The sequence below is a fragment of the Brassica napus genome, chromosome C8 (assembly GCF_020379485.1).
Source record: "Brassica napus cultivar Da-Ae chromosome C8, Da-Ae, whole genome shotgun sequence".
Classification (NCBI taxonomy): domain Eukaryota; kingdom Viridiplantae; phylum Streptophyta; class Magnoliopsida; order Brassicales; family Brassicaceae; genus Brassica; species Brassica napus.
In genome coordinates, this window is record NC_063451.1 from 36964716 (window position 1) to 36986463 (window position 21748).

The following is a 21748-nucleotide window of genomic DNA, read 5'->3' on the forward strand; positions in this document are numbered from 1 at the left end:
TATTACCATAATGTTATAGTAATAAAGAACAATTTGTAAAACAATTGAACTATAATTAAATAACAATACATCGCAATTCAGACATCTTATTTTTAAGTTTTTTTTATCTTTTTGCTTTATTTTAGTATTCACTAAATTAATATGAAGATTATAAATTTGATAGAAAATAATTAATGGAAAATTTTCATAACTTTTTTCTTATCTATAAACAAACAGAGTTTCGTGTTCAATCGAAAATCATGACTTTAATGAACACTCAATATGGAAGAGTGGAAAAACTTTTCTTTCATGTTTCTGTTTTGTTTCATATTTTTATTTTCAAAATTTCAGGCTCTGATTTTAGTTATAGATTTGATTATTTTATTTGATGGTAAAAGCATTTTTACTTTTTTTGTTCATTTATTTGAACATGTAATATGTTTTTAATAAATGACTGTGTTGATAATATGACTCTAAAATTCATTTTATATGATCTCAAACTAAATAATTATGTTTTTGGTATAAAACCGAATAAACCGAAAACCGACGGTATATAAACCGAACCGAACCGAAGTAAATATGGATTTAGAATGGTAGTTATATTTTACTAACCGAAATACCGAAAACCGAAAAAAACCGAACTTAAACCGAACCGATATCCAGATTGAACACCCCTAAGTGGAACAAACTCAAAAAAGCTCCGTCGCCGGGACTCGAACCCGGGTCTCTCGGGTGAGAGCCGAGTATCCTAACCAGCTAGACTACGACGGATTTGTTGATGGTCATAAATGAAATATAATTAGTTATTTAGTTATAAAGAATTTAAAGGAAGTTATGGATTACGATTTTGAATAGAATTCGATCGGCCGAGAAAAAGATATAGTAGTTGTTTATTAATGTCAGTTTCATTCCCCATATTCAGTAATAAACTGAATTTAATAACTACATTAAAATCTGATTGCTGCAAGCTGAAGTAAAGTTTGCTAGTTTTGGCCTTGAGTGACTAGTGGTGATGTAAAATAAAGATTAAGATTTGTTATCTATCTCTCAAGTCTTTGGATATTGAAGAATCAATTATAAAAGTCTTTCCTTGATTTGCTTACACACACTTCTAGATTAGTTTAGTTATAGTCTCAACATCAACAAGACAACAACCTTATAGTTTGTAGGTTTGTACCCTATTTTGTTTTTATGTGTAATACTTCCATCCAGATTCAACATCGCATATATACTGTAATAAACAATCACACACTTACGTAGATAAACAAAGTAGAAAACTATAGGTTTTAAAATTAATTATTTGTTACTCGGAAAAGATTAGACATCTAGCCACAATCAGTATGCATTTACAAGTGAAATTTTATAAAGCTAAACCTTTAGAAAGCTTTCCGCCAAAGACTCTCATCACATGCAGTTAATAATACCATCATTAACCCGGAGTTCTTAGAATATGATTTTTAGCGGAAGTTAAGAAACTGTTTCTTAACTTTTAACTAAAAAAACTAAGAACCGGTTCTTAAAGTCCTTATTTAAGAACCGGTTCTTAAAGTCCTTATTTAAAAACCGGTTCTTAGCTTTTTTAGTTAAAAGTTAAGAAACAGTTTTTTAACTTCCGCTAAAAACTCCATCCTAATAACCCCGTGTTAATCATGCTCTAAGTATATGTATATATATAAAAAAACACATACAGTAGAAAAGCTTACCTAGAGATTATAGTCAAATCTCACAATATAAAAGGACATCTTCGTGATCAGAACAATCTCCCAACCTTTAGGAGACCGTCTAAATACACCCATAACAATCTCTCGATCGGAGCTTCCACGAGAAAAAGTTTCTCAGCCATGGCAGATTCTACTTCCCTCATTGTCAACAAACAAACCAAAGGAGGATGGAACGCTGCCGTTTTCATCATGGGTAACACATCAAATGAGATTTGAATTTTCTTCTCAATATCGGCTGATCATTTGTATTTACGTACCTATATTATTGTCAAATCTTTGCAGTTGTGGAAATGACAGAGAGATTTGCGTTCTACGGTCTCGCAAGCAACTTGATGACATTTCTAACGAATGAGCTAGGCCAGTCCACGGCCACGGCAGCCAAACACATCAACACATGGCTCGGCGTTTCTTACCTTTTCCCCATTCTCGGGGCGTTTCTAGCTGACTCAATCCTAGGCCGCTTTAAAACCGTTCTCTTGTCGTCCTTTGTTTATCTCCTGGTCTGCACATATATACCTCTCTCTCTCTGTGTTTCAAAAAAAAAAAAAAATCTCTCGATCTCTTTTTTGAGATCTCAAACAAATATGAACGGCTACTAATATATATGAACGTTGATCTTAAAAATTAAAGGGAATGGTAATGTTACCATTGTCGGTGACGGTGGTGGCACCACGGCTAAGAGAAAAAGCGTTCTTTATGGCGTTGTATGTGATGGCGGTTGGAGAAGGAGGGCATAAGCCATGCGTCATGACCTTTGCGGCTGACCAGTTCGGAGAGGCTAGTGCAGAGGAGAAGGCAACCAAGACATCATTCTTTAATTATTGGTACTTGTCCATTGTCCTTGGTTCTTCCATAGCTGTTCTTGCCCTCATCTTCATTCAGGTATTATAATACTTCTCTAACTTTTTTCTTATTATGTAAAACCTTTATGTCTTTCGTTTATATATATCCCAAACCAAAACATCAATTTCTTCTTTTTCAATTTTATTAAAACTGTTGATTCTAGAAATGACTTAAATCTCAATGCACAGGTAGACCACATTCGTTAGTACTGAATATCTTTTAGGATTAGGAAATATTACTTTTAGAAGATAAGTATTTTTTCTAAAAGGAAATAGAATATCGAATTTTGAGTCTGTATAAATACATGTCTAATCGATTGTAAATTATTCATTCACATAATCAACCGCACTGGTACCTGATTTGTATTTTCTCTAATGTGTTTTTGTTTTCTTTTCTTTGTTATTGATTCGTGTTTGTTCATATATATTTATTTGTTTTTATAAATTACAAAGGAACGAGTGAGTTGGTTAGCAGGATTCAGCGTAATAGCAGGAAGTGTAGGAATAGCTGTACTCATATTTCTGATCGGTATTCCGAGATATCAAAAACAAGTTCCGGTGGGAAGCCCTCTCACGAGAGTTGCTCAAGTCATCGTAGCTGCTTCTAAGAAATGGCGACTAAGCACCACACGCCACCACTATGGCATATGCTACGAGGAAGGCACGGAGGAGGACAAGTCGGAGTCAACGAATGCCCATCTTCTTGCCAGAACCAATCAGTTCAGGTACTTGCTTAATTACTTTATTTCTATATTTGATCACCTCAGTTTCAACAACTGTTTGACATCTAAAGTGGTCCAACATGTTCGTTTTATGGGCACATCATATGCATTTTAATGCTAATATATTGTCATAGAATATTTACCTAAAACTACTTAATCCAACTGGAACCGAGTCATCGGACTAACACCTGTATTTATATTGTTTAAATATACATATACGTATTAATATTTAGAAAGGGTTGAGTTGTAGACGTCGAAAAAGAAGAAGAATGAATATTCTGAGGATTTATTTATCTTCCTTTGAACGTGCATGGAATCATGTGAAGCCACTTAATTTGAACTTGTACTATATACTAAACATTCAAAATGAAATGAATTAATAATTACGTATTAAATAAGGTTTAATGATTATTACATTTTACTCATGAAAACGTACAACGCCATGTTCCTAGTCATGATGATCGTTAGATGGATAATGACATTGGGTCCTGGTTTTAAGCATTGAATATATTGTTCTGAGTCATAACCCAATAAACATATATATGTATAATATAAATTAAACTCACAGAATGATATCTACCACTTATCGTATGATATCATTTTTACGTAATGCAGATTCCTGGACAAAGCTACAATCATTGATGAGGTTGATAATACGTCGAACAAAAGTAGAAACCCATGGAGATTATGTCCCGTGAACCAAGTGGAAGAAGTAAAGCTAATATTGAGGCTCGTACCGATTTGGATAAGCTTGATAATGTTTTCTGCTACACTTACTCAGCTCAACACATTCTTCTTAAAGCAAGGAAGCATGATGAATAGAACCATTGGTGACCACTTCACCATACCTCCTGCTGCTTTCCAAAGCATTGTTGGTGTCACCATCCTCATCTTCATTCCCCTTTACGACCGTGTTTTTGTTCCTAATGTTAGAAAGATCACGAATCACCATTCTGGAATCACATCTCTCCAGAGAATCGGCGTTGGCTTATTTATTGCTACTTTCAACATGGTAAAGTGTATCATCCTAACAACCTTCTGCCTATATTGCTAGCTAGTACTTTAGGTTTTGAATAGCAGACTATAACATTTTTTGCCTTGTCTTTTATGTGAGAATATAAAAGACGAGGCATCGCCAGAGACAAGAGACCGACACATCATGTGGTAACACATGACTAGTCTGGACCAATTCTGTGGGGCCAGAATACTCTTGTATAATTATAAAAAAAAAATATAAACTCACACATGGGAAGTTTCGATATGTCAACTTATATCTCACATGTTAAATATTCTAGGATTCTAACACAAATTCAATTGACAATAAATGAATGGTCTAAGTCACTTATATATATTTATATCCCATCGAAACTTCCGGTGCATAAACGTATATTCTTACACAGCCCCTGCGGAACATTACTCTGTATATATATTAATCTCGACAATATCTCAATCCATAATTCAGTTCGGTCAGATTGATCATACGAATTGAGGTCATCTCGGTTGAAGATCGATCAGGCCTGTTTTGATGGACTTGATCGATTTTGGTTCTGGGGTGGACATCGTATGTTCGGGCTCTGATACTATATTATATTTTCTGGACCTCCAATTTAAAATCAACAGATTATAAATGAATGGGTCTAAATCTCATATATTATTAGTGGGAGCTTATATTCTCACATTTTATTACTTTTAAAATGAAACTTATGAAAGTTGTGTGTTTTTAACAGATGTTGTGTGGTTTTGTGGAGGCAAAGAGACTTAGAATTGCGAGAGATCATGGACTAATTGACTCTCCAAAACAAGTTGTTCCAATGAGTAGCTTGTGGTTACTTCCACAATACATACTAGTGGGTATTGGAGATGTATTCACTATTGTTGGTATGCAAGAGCTTTTCTATGATCAAATGCCTGAAACTATGAGAAGTATCGGTGCAGCCATCTTCATGAGCGTTGTTGGAGTTGGGAGTTTTGTTAGTACTGGAATCATATCTGCCGTTCAGACTATCAGCAAAAGCCATGGTGAAGAATGGCTAGTCAACAACCTTAACAGAGCACATCTTGATTACTTCTATTGGGTCATCGCGTCGCTTAACGCTGTGAGTCTCTGCTTTTACTTGTTTATGGCTAACCGATTTGTCTACAAGAAAGTTCAAGACAAAGATGATGATGATGTTGAAGGAGAAAGAGAAGAGTGATCAAAAATTGTTTTCAAATGAGTAGTAGCTTCTTAATATTCTATGGATGGTTGTATACCGGCTTTATGGTTTATATCCATGATTGCTGTGGTTGTTCTTGTTGAAAGAAAAAATGCTTTAATTCTTTTTTATCTTTTTTTTTATAATACAAGTGCAGGATCAAAGTTCATAATCCCTCGGACCCAAAACCACATAGTATAATATTAGTTTCGTTTCAGCGGTTATTCGAACCGAAGATCCCTGATATAGTGGGTACAGTTTTTCTAGGTAAGCTAACAAAGAAAGTGTGGAAGCGAGTTTGTAAAATTTTCTTGAGGAGAACAATAGAGTTAGTCCAAAGCCTAAGCCTGGGTTTAAGGAAAGGTCGGAGATGTCTAAGAATCTGATTGGTCTCCTTCTTCATCATAACCTAATTGCTTCTTTCCCATCAGATTCTTAGACATCTCCGACCTTTCCTTAAACCCTAAAGGTTTAGGCTTTGGACTAACCCTACCATTCTCCTCAAGAAACTTTTACAAACTCGCTTTTCCACCTTCTTGAATCTCCTTCAAATGTTATGATCGGTTCTTTCGTTGGGTTTTGAAATATTCGAAATAATATAATTATAATGAATTTTAAAATGATTTTAGGAATATTGTGAAATTACAGTGATTTTTGTTTAAAAACATTCTAAAATTTCACTTAAACCTATAAATTTTTAAAATATGATTTTTGAAACTACACCAAAACACATTTCAATCACTATAAATCTGTTCAAATTTACTATTTAAGATATTTTCAATAACCTTCCATTTTAAAATATATTAAAATTACAAGTTTAGTAACAGTAAATTTTCATTTAAAAATATTATATTTAAATAACATCATTTATCATTTTAGCACAAATCAGTTTAATTGAAAATTTGAATACACTCCTTAATAATTCCTTTCTATAAGAGCGAAAAATATTTATTGTGTAAACACTTTCTAAGTTAAAAATATACAAATTTGAAAAAACTATGTATTATTTTTATATGATTATGTTAAGTACATTATTCTTAACATAATCATACACATTATGTTTTAAAAAGAAAAAGTAACAATAAAGAACAAAGGAGATAATAATGATAGATGGCCAGTTGACCACCATCCCACCTAATGTTACAAATGTTGCAGGTTGAAGAAAAAGGTGCAAGTAATTAATCTAACATACAACAGAGAGATCACTCTCACTCCTGATCTACATCAAACCAGAAATAGAGGTAATCCTTCGAGTACATGACTCGAACACGCTGCAATACCAAGTCTCCGCTAGTAGCAACAGCCTTTGCACCTCCCTCAATCCTTGTCTGCAAAACAGTCACACTGTTTCCCTTAATCTTTTCATCAACAGTTTCCTTAACTTCCACATGGCGGCTCAAGTTATCTTCTTCATCTCCTCCAGCAGTGCTCACAATTGGGCATGAAAGATGATCCAAAGGGTTTGTTTCACATTGAAGCACACATCCATCAATCGTTAGCCTTCCACTCCTGTGAAGCAAGCAGCAGCCAAGCTCGGCTTTTACTGTTAGATTCGCTAGCTTGCAGGTTGATAGCAACTCCAGGGCACTGCAAAAGAAACCCAACAACAAAAAGCCGTATACCAAAGAATTTTCTTTGTGATAAATAAAAAAACACTAGCATGGTGACATAAAACATGATGTCATAAATGCGTTAAGCAGCAACTACTAGGACACTAAACCTCCAATGAAGCATTTACAAGAAAAAACTGCAGAGTGAAAGAGATGACTTAAAAGGGAATATGAGCTCCAAACCTGTCTGATCCTCTAGAACATACAAGGGTGGTTTCATCAGGAATCTCGCCACTACCAATCTGAACAAAGAAAATATGAGATGAAAACTGAAATACTATTTGATTCATTGAACACTGGTACTTATGCCTTAGCAGCACACAACCCATTCCTCAGCGAAGAAGGTTAAATACTATTTCAGCCTCAAGACATTGGGGCTTCCACTTAACTGAAACCAAAGAGGTCACTGATAAGGCAACCCCTAACTCGGTGAACACACTAATGTGCATGCATCATTAGAGTAGTGATTAAATAACTATTATCCATATTGTGCAACTCCATCTATTCATCCTAAATCATGCTATACTTTCAATTGCTTTTTATTACAGCTTTGAATATGAGAAAATGAGGATTACTAAGACGCAGGTGGGGGCAGAATCAATTAATCAATGGATTGAAGACTCAAAAGAATCCCAAAAATCTTCTAAGACTTTGAAGCCAGACTAAGTCCTTTTTCTTCGAGTCCTCACATGGTCAAGGAACTTTAGTTCTCAAGTTTTTAAGTTTTTCTAACATTCATTAGTACTCTCACTCGTGCTGATTTCAGAAGCAACTCTGAAAATAATTTACCAAGTCACAAACAGCTCGTGCATAGTTTCCACTCTTACAGTTATTGGATTCCAGTATTAGCTGTCTTTCAACCCTATTTGGTACCTAAAATGTGAGATTGTTATCTTCTAAATCTTTTCAATGCATACTGATCTCCGTACCAAGAGCTAGGAGTAGATCTCCATCCTCTAATCAGATTAGATAGGTGGCTATTCATTCACATTTCACATGTTTTTTGGATATAAATTATTTACTTTACAGAGACGTTGGTACAAAAACTTTCACATATTTTTATTACTTTTGAAGATGTAAAACATAGGTACTTCAGTAATTCTAGATGAAGTTATATATATCATGGAAATGCAAAAAAAAAACCCATGAAATTAGATTAGAAATATGATAAGACATACCAGACAAAGGGGCTTTTTAATCTGAATATTGGAAACGCGATGACTTCCACCAGCCACTATTAAAATGGTATCGCCAGGTCTAGAGGTGACAAAATGGTCAGGGACACTTCATCTACTAATACCAAAGAGGTGTACATCACAAACCTGGCAGCAGACACAGCTGATTCAATGCTGTGGAAAACTCCAGGGAGGGATAAATCCTTCACGAAAGGGTCGACTCGTAGCCACAAGCGAGGGTGACAAGCCAGATATCTCCATCTGTGGCAAACGAGTGCTGTGTTATACCTATCTGCAAACTCATACCAGATACATAGAAAGCACTGAAAACAGATTGTAAATGGGTAACAAAATATGCCAAGTCTCATGCAAACAAACAAAACAATACAGATCAAAACATATGTATTCAATACAAAAAAATGCTGTCTTAGTAGTGAAGTTACATTGATATAAAGCTACATAACCGCAAGTGTTGTCTGAAAATGATCTGGGGCGTTAAAAATTTACAAATTTGAGTCTAAAGTTAAAAAAAATTAAGCTACAGAACCGTGATGGTGATCTGAATACGATCTGAGGAGTTTCAAAGTCGCAACCTTTGGGTCTTAAAAGTTTGAATTTTTGAGCTAAAGAACCGTAATTGAGTTGGTGTTAAATTCTAATTAGGAAAGACAATACAATTGAATCAATCAAGAGCGAAATTGAACAGAGAAACATAAGGGTATCGTTTAAAACGAATAGATATGCGTATGTTTACCAGGAATCGGAGAGAGGAAGCTGAGGATGTGCATGAGGCAACCATCATCGAGATTGTTAAGAGATGTGAGAGATTCAGGTTTCATTCTCTTCTTCTTCATCCTCGGCTCGGCGATTAGCTTGTCAACCTTTGAGATTTTAGGAATCTCCATGGAAGCAATCGATGAACCCTAAAGTCATCCCCCGTCGTTAATAATCGATCAGCCGACTCAATTATCTACCATCCCTGACTTCAACATGCTTCTCCTTTTGGTATAAGTTCGGTTTACCGTTTTTAAACCGGAATAATCGATTTTATTCAAAAACTAGCGTATTCGGTTTTAAAATACAACCAAAAAAAAAATCGTTAATTCCGCTGCCGGGCTTCGAACCCGGAATTCATCGATTTGAAGTTAACCTGTGTGCTACAGCGGATCTGTTGGTACCTCTGTTCCGCTAATATATATATATATATATTAAAATGAAACGTTTTAGAAAAGGCACAACAGAAAGAGATGTTAAATGGGCCAATCAGACTTAAAGTCTAGAAAGCCTCTCCTTTGCGTCCGAACATCCTCACCGTTGGTTGTTTTGATTATGTGGACTATCCAGGTCTCTGCAATCGGGTCAATTTAAATAATTAGGAGAACAATAACTTTTTCTTACCCATTCAGACTAAACCGGAGTAATCGATATTATTCAAAAAGTAGCAATTTTTAAATACAAAAAATTATATTCCGCCGCCGGGCTTTGAACCTGGATTTCAGAATCAAAATTAACCTGTGAGCTACAGCGGATCTGTTGGTACTTTTGTTTAACTAATATTATATAAATCGAATGAAACATTTTTGGAGAAGCAAGACGAGATGTTAATACACGACAAGAAGAAAAAAAGACACAAGAGCGTCACATGAAAGACGAGTTTGTTCAAAGAGATGCTGAGAGATGTTTGTCTACTCTGCTAATTTCCTCAAGCTCTCCTCTCTAACACTGCAACCTAAACTTAATTGACAACAAAGGCAAAACCTGTGCATCAGATACCAATGAATCCATATGCATATGAACCCTATGAATGTATATAATATGGGGGACATAATACACAGCAAGGAATAATGGTTTACCATTCTAGATTTCACAACTTTCTTTTGTTTCCTTGGGATGACTCAACAACCATCTCACCAACAGTACTATTGTATCCAGAGTTGGGTTCATTCCCTAAAGCAAGTGAACCTGCACGTATCACCTCCTCCTCTCATGCTTTCTGCTTATTTATGTGACTCTCTTGTCTGCCGCATTTAGAAAAAATCACTTTGTCTTCAGTTCCCGTCTTCGAAGAAGCTGGTTATTCTAATCCTCCTTCCATATGCTTTGCCGCCAACATATCAAAAGGCCTGCGAAAGAGCAAATGAGCCACAGTTCTGTCTGTGGGATTGGTCACTGTTTCTCTGTCTAGCATTCCGCCATATCTGTAAGAACAAAAAACCAAGAGCTAGCTATGTAAACCACCTACTGATTTTGACGATAAAGTTTATCAAAAGGACAATATTATAACATCACATAAAAGAGTGGTAATATTATTATATACCATATTGATTAATATGCATAAATTTGTCTCACCTATATCTGGATTTTTTTTCAGGAATAACCACCTCCTGGTCATCCTGGCTAGTCTTATCACTAGTGTGTTGTCTCTGACCAGCGCTATCAGCCAACCGGAATAAGCTATCTCGTATACAAGTCCTTGTTCCCATATCCAACTGCATGTCAATAAAGAGTATTAGTTACTCCCAACATAAAGGTCACCTACAATTAGCTTCATCTTTTTTTTATAACATAACAACCAACCAGCCATTTGAATACCTTTGCTACAACATCTTGAAGCCGATAAAGAACCGAGAATTCTGATGAACTATCAACACCATCAGCAAAGTTTCCAGAATCACCTGGTTCCAAAGATGAACTAGGATCAAAGGAAGGCATTGCAGTTAGACCTTGAAGATTAGCTGTGTCGACAAGCTGTAGTGGATTATCTTGACAACAGTTCTGAGTAATGTATTGATCTGCTAGAGGAACCTGATGGCAAAATTGTCTCTGAATGGCAAGCATTGCCTGCATTTGTTGTCTGCCCCTTAGCTTTTCTAGTTTTTCCTGTGGCGTCATTATTGAATGTCGTGCAGAGGCATCTGTTACCATGTTTAGGGAGATAGCAGTAGCAGGATTGTAGGAAGGATGCATCAGCTGATTACCAAAACCAGAAGTAGCCATGTATTGGTTTGATGGCATATGTGGATAGTGTCATGTCATAGCCCCTTGAGACTCACTCTGCAGATTAATAGCAATCAATGATGATCCTGACGGTGCCAACTGATTTACAAATTTTCCAGGTGAATTCCTGTACAGTGTCCTACGACCGTATAGATCATGAAATGTTCCAGTCCCAGACATTTTCAAAAACTTCATTTTATCTTGTTGATATGGCTGGATAGAAAAAGGAAATGAAACAAATGAGACTCAATGGAGCTGTACATATTAGTCAGTGCTCTAAAAATCGGTCTACGCAACACCTAGGCCCCTGCCTAATCTGCAAATCGGACTTAAACGAAAAAACAATTTGAAAAAAAAATCAGTTTATGCGTCTGCATAAGCAATAATCCCCTATAAAAGGTCCAACGCCTAGCTGTTTCTTGAACATTGCATATTACAATACATAAGAATCTATACTTATTTCCGTTCACTTTATCATAAACATGTGAGCAATATTCAGCAGTCTGTTGTGCATAGTACCTGGTCCTCATCTGAGGGTTGACCCTTATGCTCATGATACTGCTCAGGTCTTAGGGATACACCTACACTAGGGACACACTGGGATGATGGACCATTGGCTTTTCCAGTCAATGGGAATTGCTGGTTCTCTTGTTGCTCAAACTCAGCTCTAGTATCCAATCCTAGATCTTGCGAGTCCAAAACTGATGGTAATGGTTTTGATGGAGTATTGGATACATCTTTAGAAGAAGACCATAACTCATCCGCACCGCTGAGACTGCCACCGCCAAATATAGGGACATCATCATTGCTGCAAAGTCACCACTTGTGGGGATATTGTGTTAGATACAGACCGCATAGCTCAGCCAGGAAGCGAACAAGCTTTACCTGAACATTCGATCAAGATCATCAAAGCTACCAATGTTAGCCCACCCGCTCTCATCAAAAGCACCTTCCTCTTGACTCTCATCAGTGGCAGTGCTATGAAAAATATGAGGGCCTTTCCAAAGTTCAGATGTTTTCTCTGGTAAAACAGGGTGAGTGAGCATATAAGTTTAAACATGATTAGATTTTGAAAGAACGTACCCAAGCAAAACAGCACTGTTTCAAGAAACGCACCACCTGTCTTTGAACTATATCTAGCATGGGGAAGCGACAAGTCAGGCCATGAGCTCATACAGAAACCCGTTTGAGGAATCCCCTCATCGGTGGCATTATGTCGCGAACTGCTCCCCAATTTGATATCATGGAATTCAACTTTAGTCCCAGTTAATGTTTGCTAAGCTGGCTTAACTGCCTTATTAGATTCGTCGATGTGTTCCTTCCTCTTAAGTTGTTCACTTCTTACTTTAAAGGGCACAATATGGTCGCCTGTCTCACCGTCATCACCCCATATCATATTAGTAAGCTGAAAACACAGGTTAAGACCATAAAAACAAAATAAGAATCAGGCACAAGCAAGTATTAACATCCACATGGGAACAAAACCGAAGGAAAGTAGAATCATATAAGAACATGAATGTTAAGAAAAAATAGGCACACTTTCCACACAAAAAAAAACTGATTGATCAATGAAAAGTGAAAAACTTGAATATAAAACTAGATAACATAAGTAAAAGACATCTTTCCCAATCATTAGTCTCTCTGCTCATATGATTCTAGTACTCAACTACCAGACCCTAAATCCAATACTCAAGAAAAGCTAGCTCAGATCATTCTTTGTTTATGTGGGCAATGAACCTCCTTAACTTCTAAGATTTAAGTTTTATCCCTTGAATGCAGTCAAAGCCTAAACGTCTCGTTCTTCTCTGTTACTATGAAAAACTACAGAACAATGAAATGTAATCAAACCACTTAAGCTATCTCTCTTCTCCACCAGAAAATTAGAGATGGGCTATAGAGAAGCATCAAAGAAGTTGACTTTTATGAATACAAGACAAAGAGCTTAGTTGCTTACACAGAGAAGGGCACTTCATACCCAGAATGGGTATGTATAACAAAGGAAGGAAACTCAGAATCATCAGCTCAGGAGTGATTCAAAAACTGATTGATAATCATATTCAGAAGTTGGAAGTATAGCAAAAGATTGAGACTTTTACCTCTTCTTCGTCCAAATCAAACATGACTCGAGAAACAGAGTCGAATCACATAACCCAAATCACATTCCCTGATTGCTCCACACATCTGAGATAGGAAACCTGGATAGATAGATCCCAAACTAGAAACCCTACTATGGATTCGAAGAACGGGTAAACAAAGACTTAGGAGGTGATCACGAAGTAGAAGGATCAACCTGAAAGACTGAGTTTGAATACAAAGCTCTTGTAAGAACTTAAGTTGCTTGAGAAGGAAGTAATAGGTTTAAGAAAGCGTTTATTGATTGTATGAATAAAACATTGCTCTAAGGCTACATATATATAGCAAACCTAGAGGAGGTTTAACTACTAGGAAAAGGAAAATAGAAGATAAAGCCAAGTATTAAAAGGAAAAATAGAAATAAGGAAATCGGATAATGAAGAACCGACATTGTGACTTTCCTGTCACAATACTCCCTCCTTCAGAATATTCTTGGCCTCAAGGATGGAAGTCTGGATACTTGGCAATGAAGTCTTGATAGAACTCCCAAGTAGCTTGTTGAGGTGTAAATCCTTTCCATTGAACCAATACTTTCGTGACAGCTTTGTTATGCATGTTAACCATTTTATTCTCTAGAATCAATTCAGGTTCCTTGCTAGTACCAACATCATTGAGATATTGAGGAAGCGTTGGAGTTGAAGCAGGAGGATTAGGGCAAATCTTGAGTTGACTGACATGAAAGACATTATGGATAGAAGTTGTTGGAGGAAGCTCTAGCTTGTACGCACGAGATCCAACCCGATCGAGCACCAAGAAAGGACCATAGTACCGAGGTGAAAGCTTATGGGGAATATTTCGACCCTTCAAAGAATGTTGACGATAACGCTGCAATTTTAAATAAACATAGTCACCTATCTTGAATTCTCGGACAGAACGACGAGCAGCTGCGTATTGCTTCATCCTGTTTTGTGCTCGTAAGAGATGGAACTTCATGAGATCAATAACAGGTTCACGTTTCTGAAGTGTTCTGTCGACAGAAGGAGATGAACTCTCGCCTGGAAGGTATGGCATGTGAACTGGTGGCTGTCTGTAAATGATCTCGTAAGGTGTACTGCGTATAGCTGAGTGAAACGTGGTGTTGTACCACCATTCGGCCAAAGGAAGCCACGAACTCCAAGAATGTGGTGAATCGGACGTCATACAACGTAGATAGGTCTCGAGAGTTTTGTTTGTAACCTCTGTCTGTCCGTCGGTTTGTGGATGGTAAGCAGTTGAGAAATTGAGGTCAACGCCATGTACGCGAAATAATTCTTTCCAGACTTCGCTTAGAAGCGTTGGATCTTTGTCACTTGTAATATCTTTTGGCATACCGTGGCGACGAAAAACTTGATCCAAGTAAAGCTTAGTAACGTCCATGGCTGTATAAGGATGTGATAAATCCAGGAAGTGAGCATTCTTACTAAGCCTATCAATAACGACCAAGATACAGTGCTTTCCAGAAGAGGGAGGCAATCCTTCAATGAAGTCGAGACTCACTGACTCCCATACACCAGCTGGGATCGGTAGTGGTTGCAGTAAACCCGGTTTCGCCACGAGATCATATTTGTTTCTTTGGCAGACAGAACAATTGCGGACATAGTTTTGTGTTTCCAAGCTCATCTTAGGCCAGAAAAACATAGATTTAATGCGTTACAGGGTAGAGTCCCTTCCTGAATGACCACCAACGGCTGAATCTTGTAACCATTGAAAGATGTGGAGCTTTATTGATGGATCGTTACCGACCACAAGTTTGCCTTTTCTTCTCAGCTCGCCATTAGTGAATGAATAGGCTGAGTGTTTGGACGGTTCTGTTTGTAGCTCTTGAATGATTTGGTGAAGATTAGGAACAGACTCCCAAAGGCGTTGAAGGTCTTTGTAGAAGTCGTGGTGTATCTGAGATAAGGCGAGATGAAGAAGCTGAGAACCAGAGACCCGCGACAAGGCATCTGCTGCAACATTTTCTTTACCTTCCTTATATTGAATTTCGAAACTATAACCCACTAGTTTGGATAACCACATGTGCTGGAACGGTGTGGTGATCTTCTGTTCTAAAAGGAACTTTAGACTTCTTTGATCTGTGCGAATTAAAACTTGTTATGGGCGAGATACGAGTTCCATGTCTGAACATCGTGGACTACTGCAAGAAGTTCTTTCTCATAAACAGAGAGGTTTTGATGACGAGGACCCAAGGCTCTACTGATGTAGCAAATAGGGTGGTTTTCTTGCATAAGAACCGCTCCTATTCCTGTTTTAGATGCGTCTGTTTCAACGATAAATTGTTTAGAGAAGTCGGCAAAGCAAGAACTGGGGCTGATATTAGAGCATCCTTAAGTGTTTGGAATGCTGCGGAGGCTTCAGATGACCATGAGAAACCGTCTTTGCGAAGGAGCAATGTCAATGGTCGTGCAATAATGCTATGGCCTTGAATAAATCGGCGATAATAGTTTGCAAGACCGAGAAAGATTTGTAGTTGTTTCTGGTTAGCAGGCGTGGGACAGTGTGCCACGGCTTTAATCTTTCAAGGATCTGTACTGAATCCATCAGAAGATATAAAGTGGCCGAGGTATTCTATTTTTGTTGCTTCGAAAGTGCACTTGGATCTCTTGAGGTATAATTGTTGATGTCGTAGAATTGTGAAGGTCATATCCAAGTGAAGCAGATGATCGTCCCATGTGTTGCTATAGATTAGGATGTCATCGAAAAAGACCAAGAGGAATTTTCGTAGGACAGGTTCAAAAACGTGATTCATGAGACCTTGGAACGTGCAAGGGGCGTTTGTGAGGCCAAACGGCATCACGAGATATTCGTAATGACCAGAGTGGGTGCGAAACGCTGTTTTGTGGATGTCGTCTGGTGACATTCGCAGCTGATGGAAACCAACACGGAGGTTTAATTTTGAAAAAAATTTGGCGCCGCCGAGTTCATCAAGTAGATCTTCTAGGAGAGGTATTGGATATTTGTCTTTGATGGTTTGTTTGTTGAGACCTCTGTAATCGACACAAAGACGCCAAGACCCATCCTTTTTCTTTACAAGAACCACTGGAGATGCATACGGGCTCGAGCTATATTGAATGATTCCTTGAATTAGCATCTCCTGGATCATTTTGTCGATTGCATCTTTCTGTAGCGACGAGTAGCGATAAGGCCGTAAGTTGACTGGATTAGCTCCGGATTCCAAAGGTATTTTATGGTTAAGTCCCTTACGGAAAGGAGGGAGTTCGGTGGGTTCACCAAAGATGTCTGAATAGGAATCGAGGAGGATCTGTAGTGAGCCTGATGTGTCAGGTTCGGTACCGCTGGCTTCAGTGTGGTATATAATCGTTTCGGGGTTGAGTCCTTGTGATGACTCTGTATTGTCGACTTCCTGAAGGTGTAGAAGTGCCAGTTGCGGTTCATGTAGCATTAACTTATTTAAGCTACTGCTGGAGATGACTTTTGAATCGTTTGGAGTGATTCCCCGGAGGACGTGCTTCAAGCCGTTGAATTTGAATTCCATACGGAGGTTCAAAAAGTCCCATAAAATTGGTCCTAATGTGGAGATCCATTGAACACCGAGGACGAGATCGCTACAGCCAAGGTCCTAATTTGGAATTTATATCCTTGTGTCTTCCATGTGAAGTCGCTGCACTTGTAATTGGTGATTAAATCTCCACTGGCCGCGAGTACTGTCATTGGTTTGATTGCTTTGAGATTGCAACCTAAAACCTTAGCCATTTGTAGATCGACAAAGTTATGGGTACTTCCTGGATCGATGAGTGGGTGTAGTTTTCTCTTCCCGTATTGGCCCATGATTCTCATGCAGTTATATGTCGGTGAGCCATTAAGAGCATGGACTGAGATCGTGGGGACTTTATGATCCTGATCCTCTATAGTGACGTCAGTGGCGGGTGCGTCATCTTCTTCGTTTTCAGAAAGATCTCCTTGGTCGACATCAATATATAGTATCTGAGCGCGTTTATGTTTCAGATTGTGGCCCGGGGTGAATGTTCCTCGCAGAACAAACATAAACCTTTCCGTTTACGTTCCTGCATCTCGTCGAATGTGAGACATTTGTGATTTGTATTCGGGAGGAGAGGTTTCGGGTTAGGTGTTGTGTTTGTAGTTGTGGTTTGGTTTGAAGATGATGAATTGTGCTTCTGATAGGGGTTGAAAGAAGATCGAGTCGTCTTTGCCAGGGTATGTTGAAGTGAGAGCTCATGAAGTTTGGCTATGCGTGCTGCTTCAGCCACTGTGGTCACGTTAAATTGTCGAACGTGTAGGGCGAGATGTTGGTTCATCTTGGTTAAGAAGATGCTCAAAGCATGCTCTGGTGGAAGTGTGAGTCGTGTCATCGCACAATCAAACTTTTCCAGATAGACATCAATAGGGTCGCTTGCTTGTTTTAAGCTAACAAGTTCGGCGAGAGGGTCGTAGTACAGGTCGCCAAATCGTGAAGATATAGCGCTGACGTAATCTGGCCATAGAGGATATATGTTGTAGCGATTTGCAATATATCCATGGTGCCATTGGATTGCTTTTCCGGTCATGTGAAGAGAGGCCAAACGGACTTTTAACTCTGGTGAGGTGTTATCGATGGAAAAGAATTGTTCGCATCGGTAAATCCATTCTTTGAGTTCTGTTCCGTCGAACATAGGAAATCCGACCTTGGTCAAGCGAGATGAGAGTTTGTGGGGGTAGTGGTGGATAGTGTTCTGCATCGGATGGAGTAGTTTTGATGTTGCTCTGGTCTCATGAAGAGGCGTCTGTTGGCTTGGGTGTAGAGGCGGATTGAGTGTGTTCGAGAGGCGAAGCCTTTAAGATTTGTGAGATCATCGTTTTGAGTTCTGCGATTTCTCCTCCCAAATCTTTTCTTATTGCTTCTGATTGCTGTGATTGTGATGAACGGATTTCTTCGAGCTGTTTGTTCACCTCAGACATAGCGGTTGTTGATCTGGTGTCCATGATTTGGTTCGAAGAAAGTTGTCACTGCTCTGATACCACTGAGATAGGAAACCTGGATAGATAGATCCCAAACTAGAAACCCTACTATGGATTCGAAGAACGGGTAAACAAAGACTTAGGAGGTGATCACGAAGTAGAAGGATCAACCCAAAAGACTGAGTTTGAATGGAAAGCTCTTGTAAGAACTTAAGTTGCTTGAGAAGGAAGTAATAGGTTTAAGAAAGCGTTTATTGATTGTATGAATAAAACATTGCTCTAAGGCTACATATATATAGCAAACCTAGAGGAGGTTTAACTACTAGGAAAAGGAAAATAGAAGATAAAGCCAAGTATTAAAAGGAAAACTAGAAGTAAGGAAATCGGATAATGAAGAACCGACATTGTGACTTTCCTGTCACAACATCGCCCGACTCCACCACGAAAAGAAGAAAAAGAAAAATCTCTTAACGTAATTCTCGAGATTAAAAAACTGATAATTAATTAAAATTAAACGGAAAAAGAGGAAGCTTTCAAAAACCTTATTAGATTCAGAAGAATACTTCATTCTTCTTCAAGCTATTAGATCCTAATGGTGGGAAAAGCAAAATGAGTTACACTGTAGAGGAAAGAGTTTTCGGGTGAAGAGTGGGCCCCGTTTTAGGAACTGTCACGTGCCGAACGAGTGGCGGACAAAGAGTTAGGCGTCGTTTGGTTGCCACCTCAGACGAGACGGCGTATCTAACCATGTGGCTGAGAGACCGTCTATTTATTTTTGTTATTTAAATAACTTTTCTATAAAAAAATCTTATCTACACTATTATTTGGAAAGTGGATTTTTTGATTTGTCATCTTCTCCATAATTTTAGATAATTTAGCTTATTTGTCATGTTTTTATTAAGTTTTAGCTAAATTGATTTATTTTTAATTAATTTAAAAATATCCTTAATTTAAATATATATTTTTAGATAATTTAGCTTATTTGTCATGTTTTTATTAAGTTTTAGCAAAATTGATTTATTTTTAGTTAATTTAAAAGTATCATTAATTAAAAAATATCCTTAATGAATCTTATATATAATTAAAAACGAATTTTATTTTATAATAATATTAAATGTATATGTTATATTAGATATTTAATTAGTTTTTCTTATTTGTCATATTTTTATTTGGTTTAAGACCTTTAGCTAGGTTATTGATTTATTATTATTTTCTAACTGATTCACTAATTTATTAATTTAAAAAATACCTTTAATGAATTTTATATTTATTTGAGAAGTCAATTTGCTGATTTGTCATCTTCTCCATAATTTTATGTAATTTAGCTTATTTTTCATGTTTATATTATATTTTAGCTAAATCGTTGATTTATTTTTAGTTTTTAGCTAAATCACTAATTTATTAATTTAAAAATAACTTTAATGAATCTTATATATAATTAAAACGAATTTTATTTTAATAATAATAAGTTCATATGTTATATTAAATATTTAGTTAGTTTTTCTTATTTGTCATATTTTTATTAGGTTTAAGATTTTTAGCTAGGTTATTGATTTATTATTCGTTTCTAACCGATTCACTAATTTATTAATTTAAAAAATACCTTTAATTAATTTTATATATAATTAAAAGCGAATTTTATTTTAATATTATTAAATTTATATATTATTTTTAAATATTAAATAATTGATTATAAAATAATATAATATAATTATCAAAACATATTTAAAAATAAGACAATTCTTATATATATATTGTGCTCCTATCTGAAAACAATATTTTTGTTACAAAAATTAAAAAATTAAGATACAAAAAAGTTTATAATTAAATATTAGTCAATCAAAAACATTTATATAAAGATATTTCATAAACTATTTCTAAGATATGAGTGTTTTAAAAAATTTAACACAAGAATATGTATATATTTTGATGAAATATATTTGACATATATAAATACTTTGATATTTAATTTAAATATTTGAAAACATAAATAATAACTTATAATGTTGGTTTTAGATTAATAAGACATAAACTAATAAATATTCATAAGAAAATTATGCCCGCATGTGCAGGCAAAACTATTATTTGAGAAGTCAATTTGGTTATTTTTCATCTTCTCCATAATTTTAGGTAATTTTATTATTTGTCATGTTTTTATTAAGTTTTAGCTAAATCATTGATTTATTATTAGTTTTTAGCTGAGTGGCTAATTTATTAATTTAAAAAAATACCCTTAATGAACCTTATATATAAACGTCTTTCGTCGTTCACATGGATCAACATCTCTCGGTGTGGTTTACAGATTCAATATGAGTCTATAATGTTGTCGACAAAAAAAATGAACCTTATATATAATTAAAACAAATTTCATTTTAACAATATTAAATTTATTATGCTAGATTAAATATTTAGTTAGTTTTTCTTGTTTGTCATATTTTTATTAAACTTTTGTATTTAATATTTAATATTTAATTATAAAAAGAATTATCTTAATTTTTAACTTTTATAATAGAAAAATATTATTTCCAAATAACAACATAATATATATAAGAATTATCTTATTCAAAAATATATTTTCACAATAAATAAATAAATCTACCAATGTTTTGAAATATTTAGGAGATCTCTTATGTTTTAAAATATTCATCTTTTTTTTTGGAGGTTTGATTTTTTTATGTTTCTCGTGGGACATGTAATCATGTATTGCTTTTGTATCAGTAAGAAAAATTATCTTAATTTTTAAAATTTATAATAGAAAAATATTATTTCCAAATAATAACATAATATATATAAGAATTATCTTATTTTTGAAATATGATTTAAAATAAATAAATAAATGTACCAATGTTCTGAAATTGTTTAGGAGATCTCTTACGTTTTAAAATATTATTCTTTTTTAATTTGCAAATTTATTTTTTGTATGTTTCTAGTAGGACATGTAATCGAGTACTGCTTTTGTATCGATAGAACATAAACATGAGCTTTTGTGGTAACCAGTTGGTGGTAACACATATTAGAAAAATTTACACATGTTAGAGAATGTATTCTTTTAAAAACTAAACATTAATAAATTAAAATAATAAACTGTATATGCTATTGATGAGCTTATATTAACAAAATCCAAAAATATATAATCTTTTTGATAACAAAAATAAATATATAATCCTTTCACGCCATATAAGAAAAAATCTTCTTATATAATATTCATAAGATAATATGTCAAATATAAATATTATTAAAATTATCTATTAAAACAAATCATATTTTTCTTAAAACTGTTTATTATCTAATATAAATATTATTAAAATTATCTATTAAAATCATCGACTCACCTAAGAAATTTTTATATATCATAATAAATAAGATAATATCAAATATTTGTATAGATGATATATTGTAACTATCATGTTTCCAAAACTGTTTATTATTAAAATATATAATAAAATATTTATAAAATCTACTGAATAGATCTAAAATT

At 35.5% G+C, this 21748-nt stretch overlaps 2 protein-coding genes, 1 non-coding gene and 1 pseudogene across 5 annotated transcripts; 1 reads left to right on the plus strand and 3 right to left on the minus strand.

Moving 5' to 3' along the window:
- Positions 1-677: 677 nt before the first annotated feature.
- Positions 678-750, minus strand: TRNAE-CUC. The gene has a single exon. It is a non-coding gene; the product is annotated as a tRNA-Glu (tRNA).
- Positions 751-1618: 868 nt separating this feature from the next.
- On the plus strand, positions 1619-5586 carry LOC106414347 (protein NRT1/ PTR FAMILY 5.4). The gene is made up of 6 exons (XM_013855016.3): positions 1619-1893; positions 1983-2200; positions 2331-2582; positions 2996-3267; positions 3880-4276; positions 4992-5586. Exons 1-6 carry the CDS (start codon positions 1821-1823, stop codon positions 5457-5459), a joined length of 1680 nt encoding a protein of 559 aa, XP_013710470.2. The 5' UTR covers positions 1619-1820; the 3' UTR covers positions 5460-5586.
- An 859-nt stretch (positions 5587-6445) lies between these two features.
- Positions 6446-9245, minus strand: LOC106416327 (F-box protein SKIP5-like). 3 transcript variants are annotated; one of them, XM_013857184.3, is made up of 5 exons: positions 8999-9239; positions 8392-8536; positions 8248-8326; positions 7253-7311; positions 6446-7046 (listed from the first exon to the last, which is right to left on the minus strand). In XM_013857184.3, the coding sequence occupies exons 1-5, from the start codon at positions 9147-9149 to the stop codon at positions 6668-6670; spliced, it is 813 nt and encodes a 270-aa protein (XP_013712638.2). In that variant the 5' UTR covers positions 9150-9239; the 3' UTR covers positions 6446-6667. The 3 variants fall into 3 exon arrangements, 2 of the variants coding, with proteins under 2 accessions (XP_013712638.2, XP_048620589.1); XR_007327114.1 differs by having other exon boundaries at positions 6738-7046; positions 7253-7457; positions 8999-9245; XM_048764632.1 differs by having other exon boundaries at positions 6446-7457; positions 8999-9245.
- A 409-nt stretch (positions 9246-9654) lies between these two features.
- On the minus strand, positions 9655-14213 carry LOC106413106 (annotated as a pseudogene).
- Between the last annotated feature and the right edge of the window lie 7535 nt (positions 14214-21748).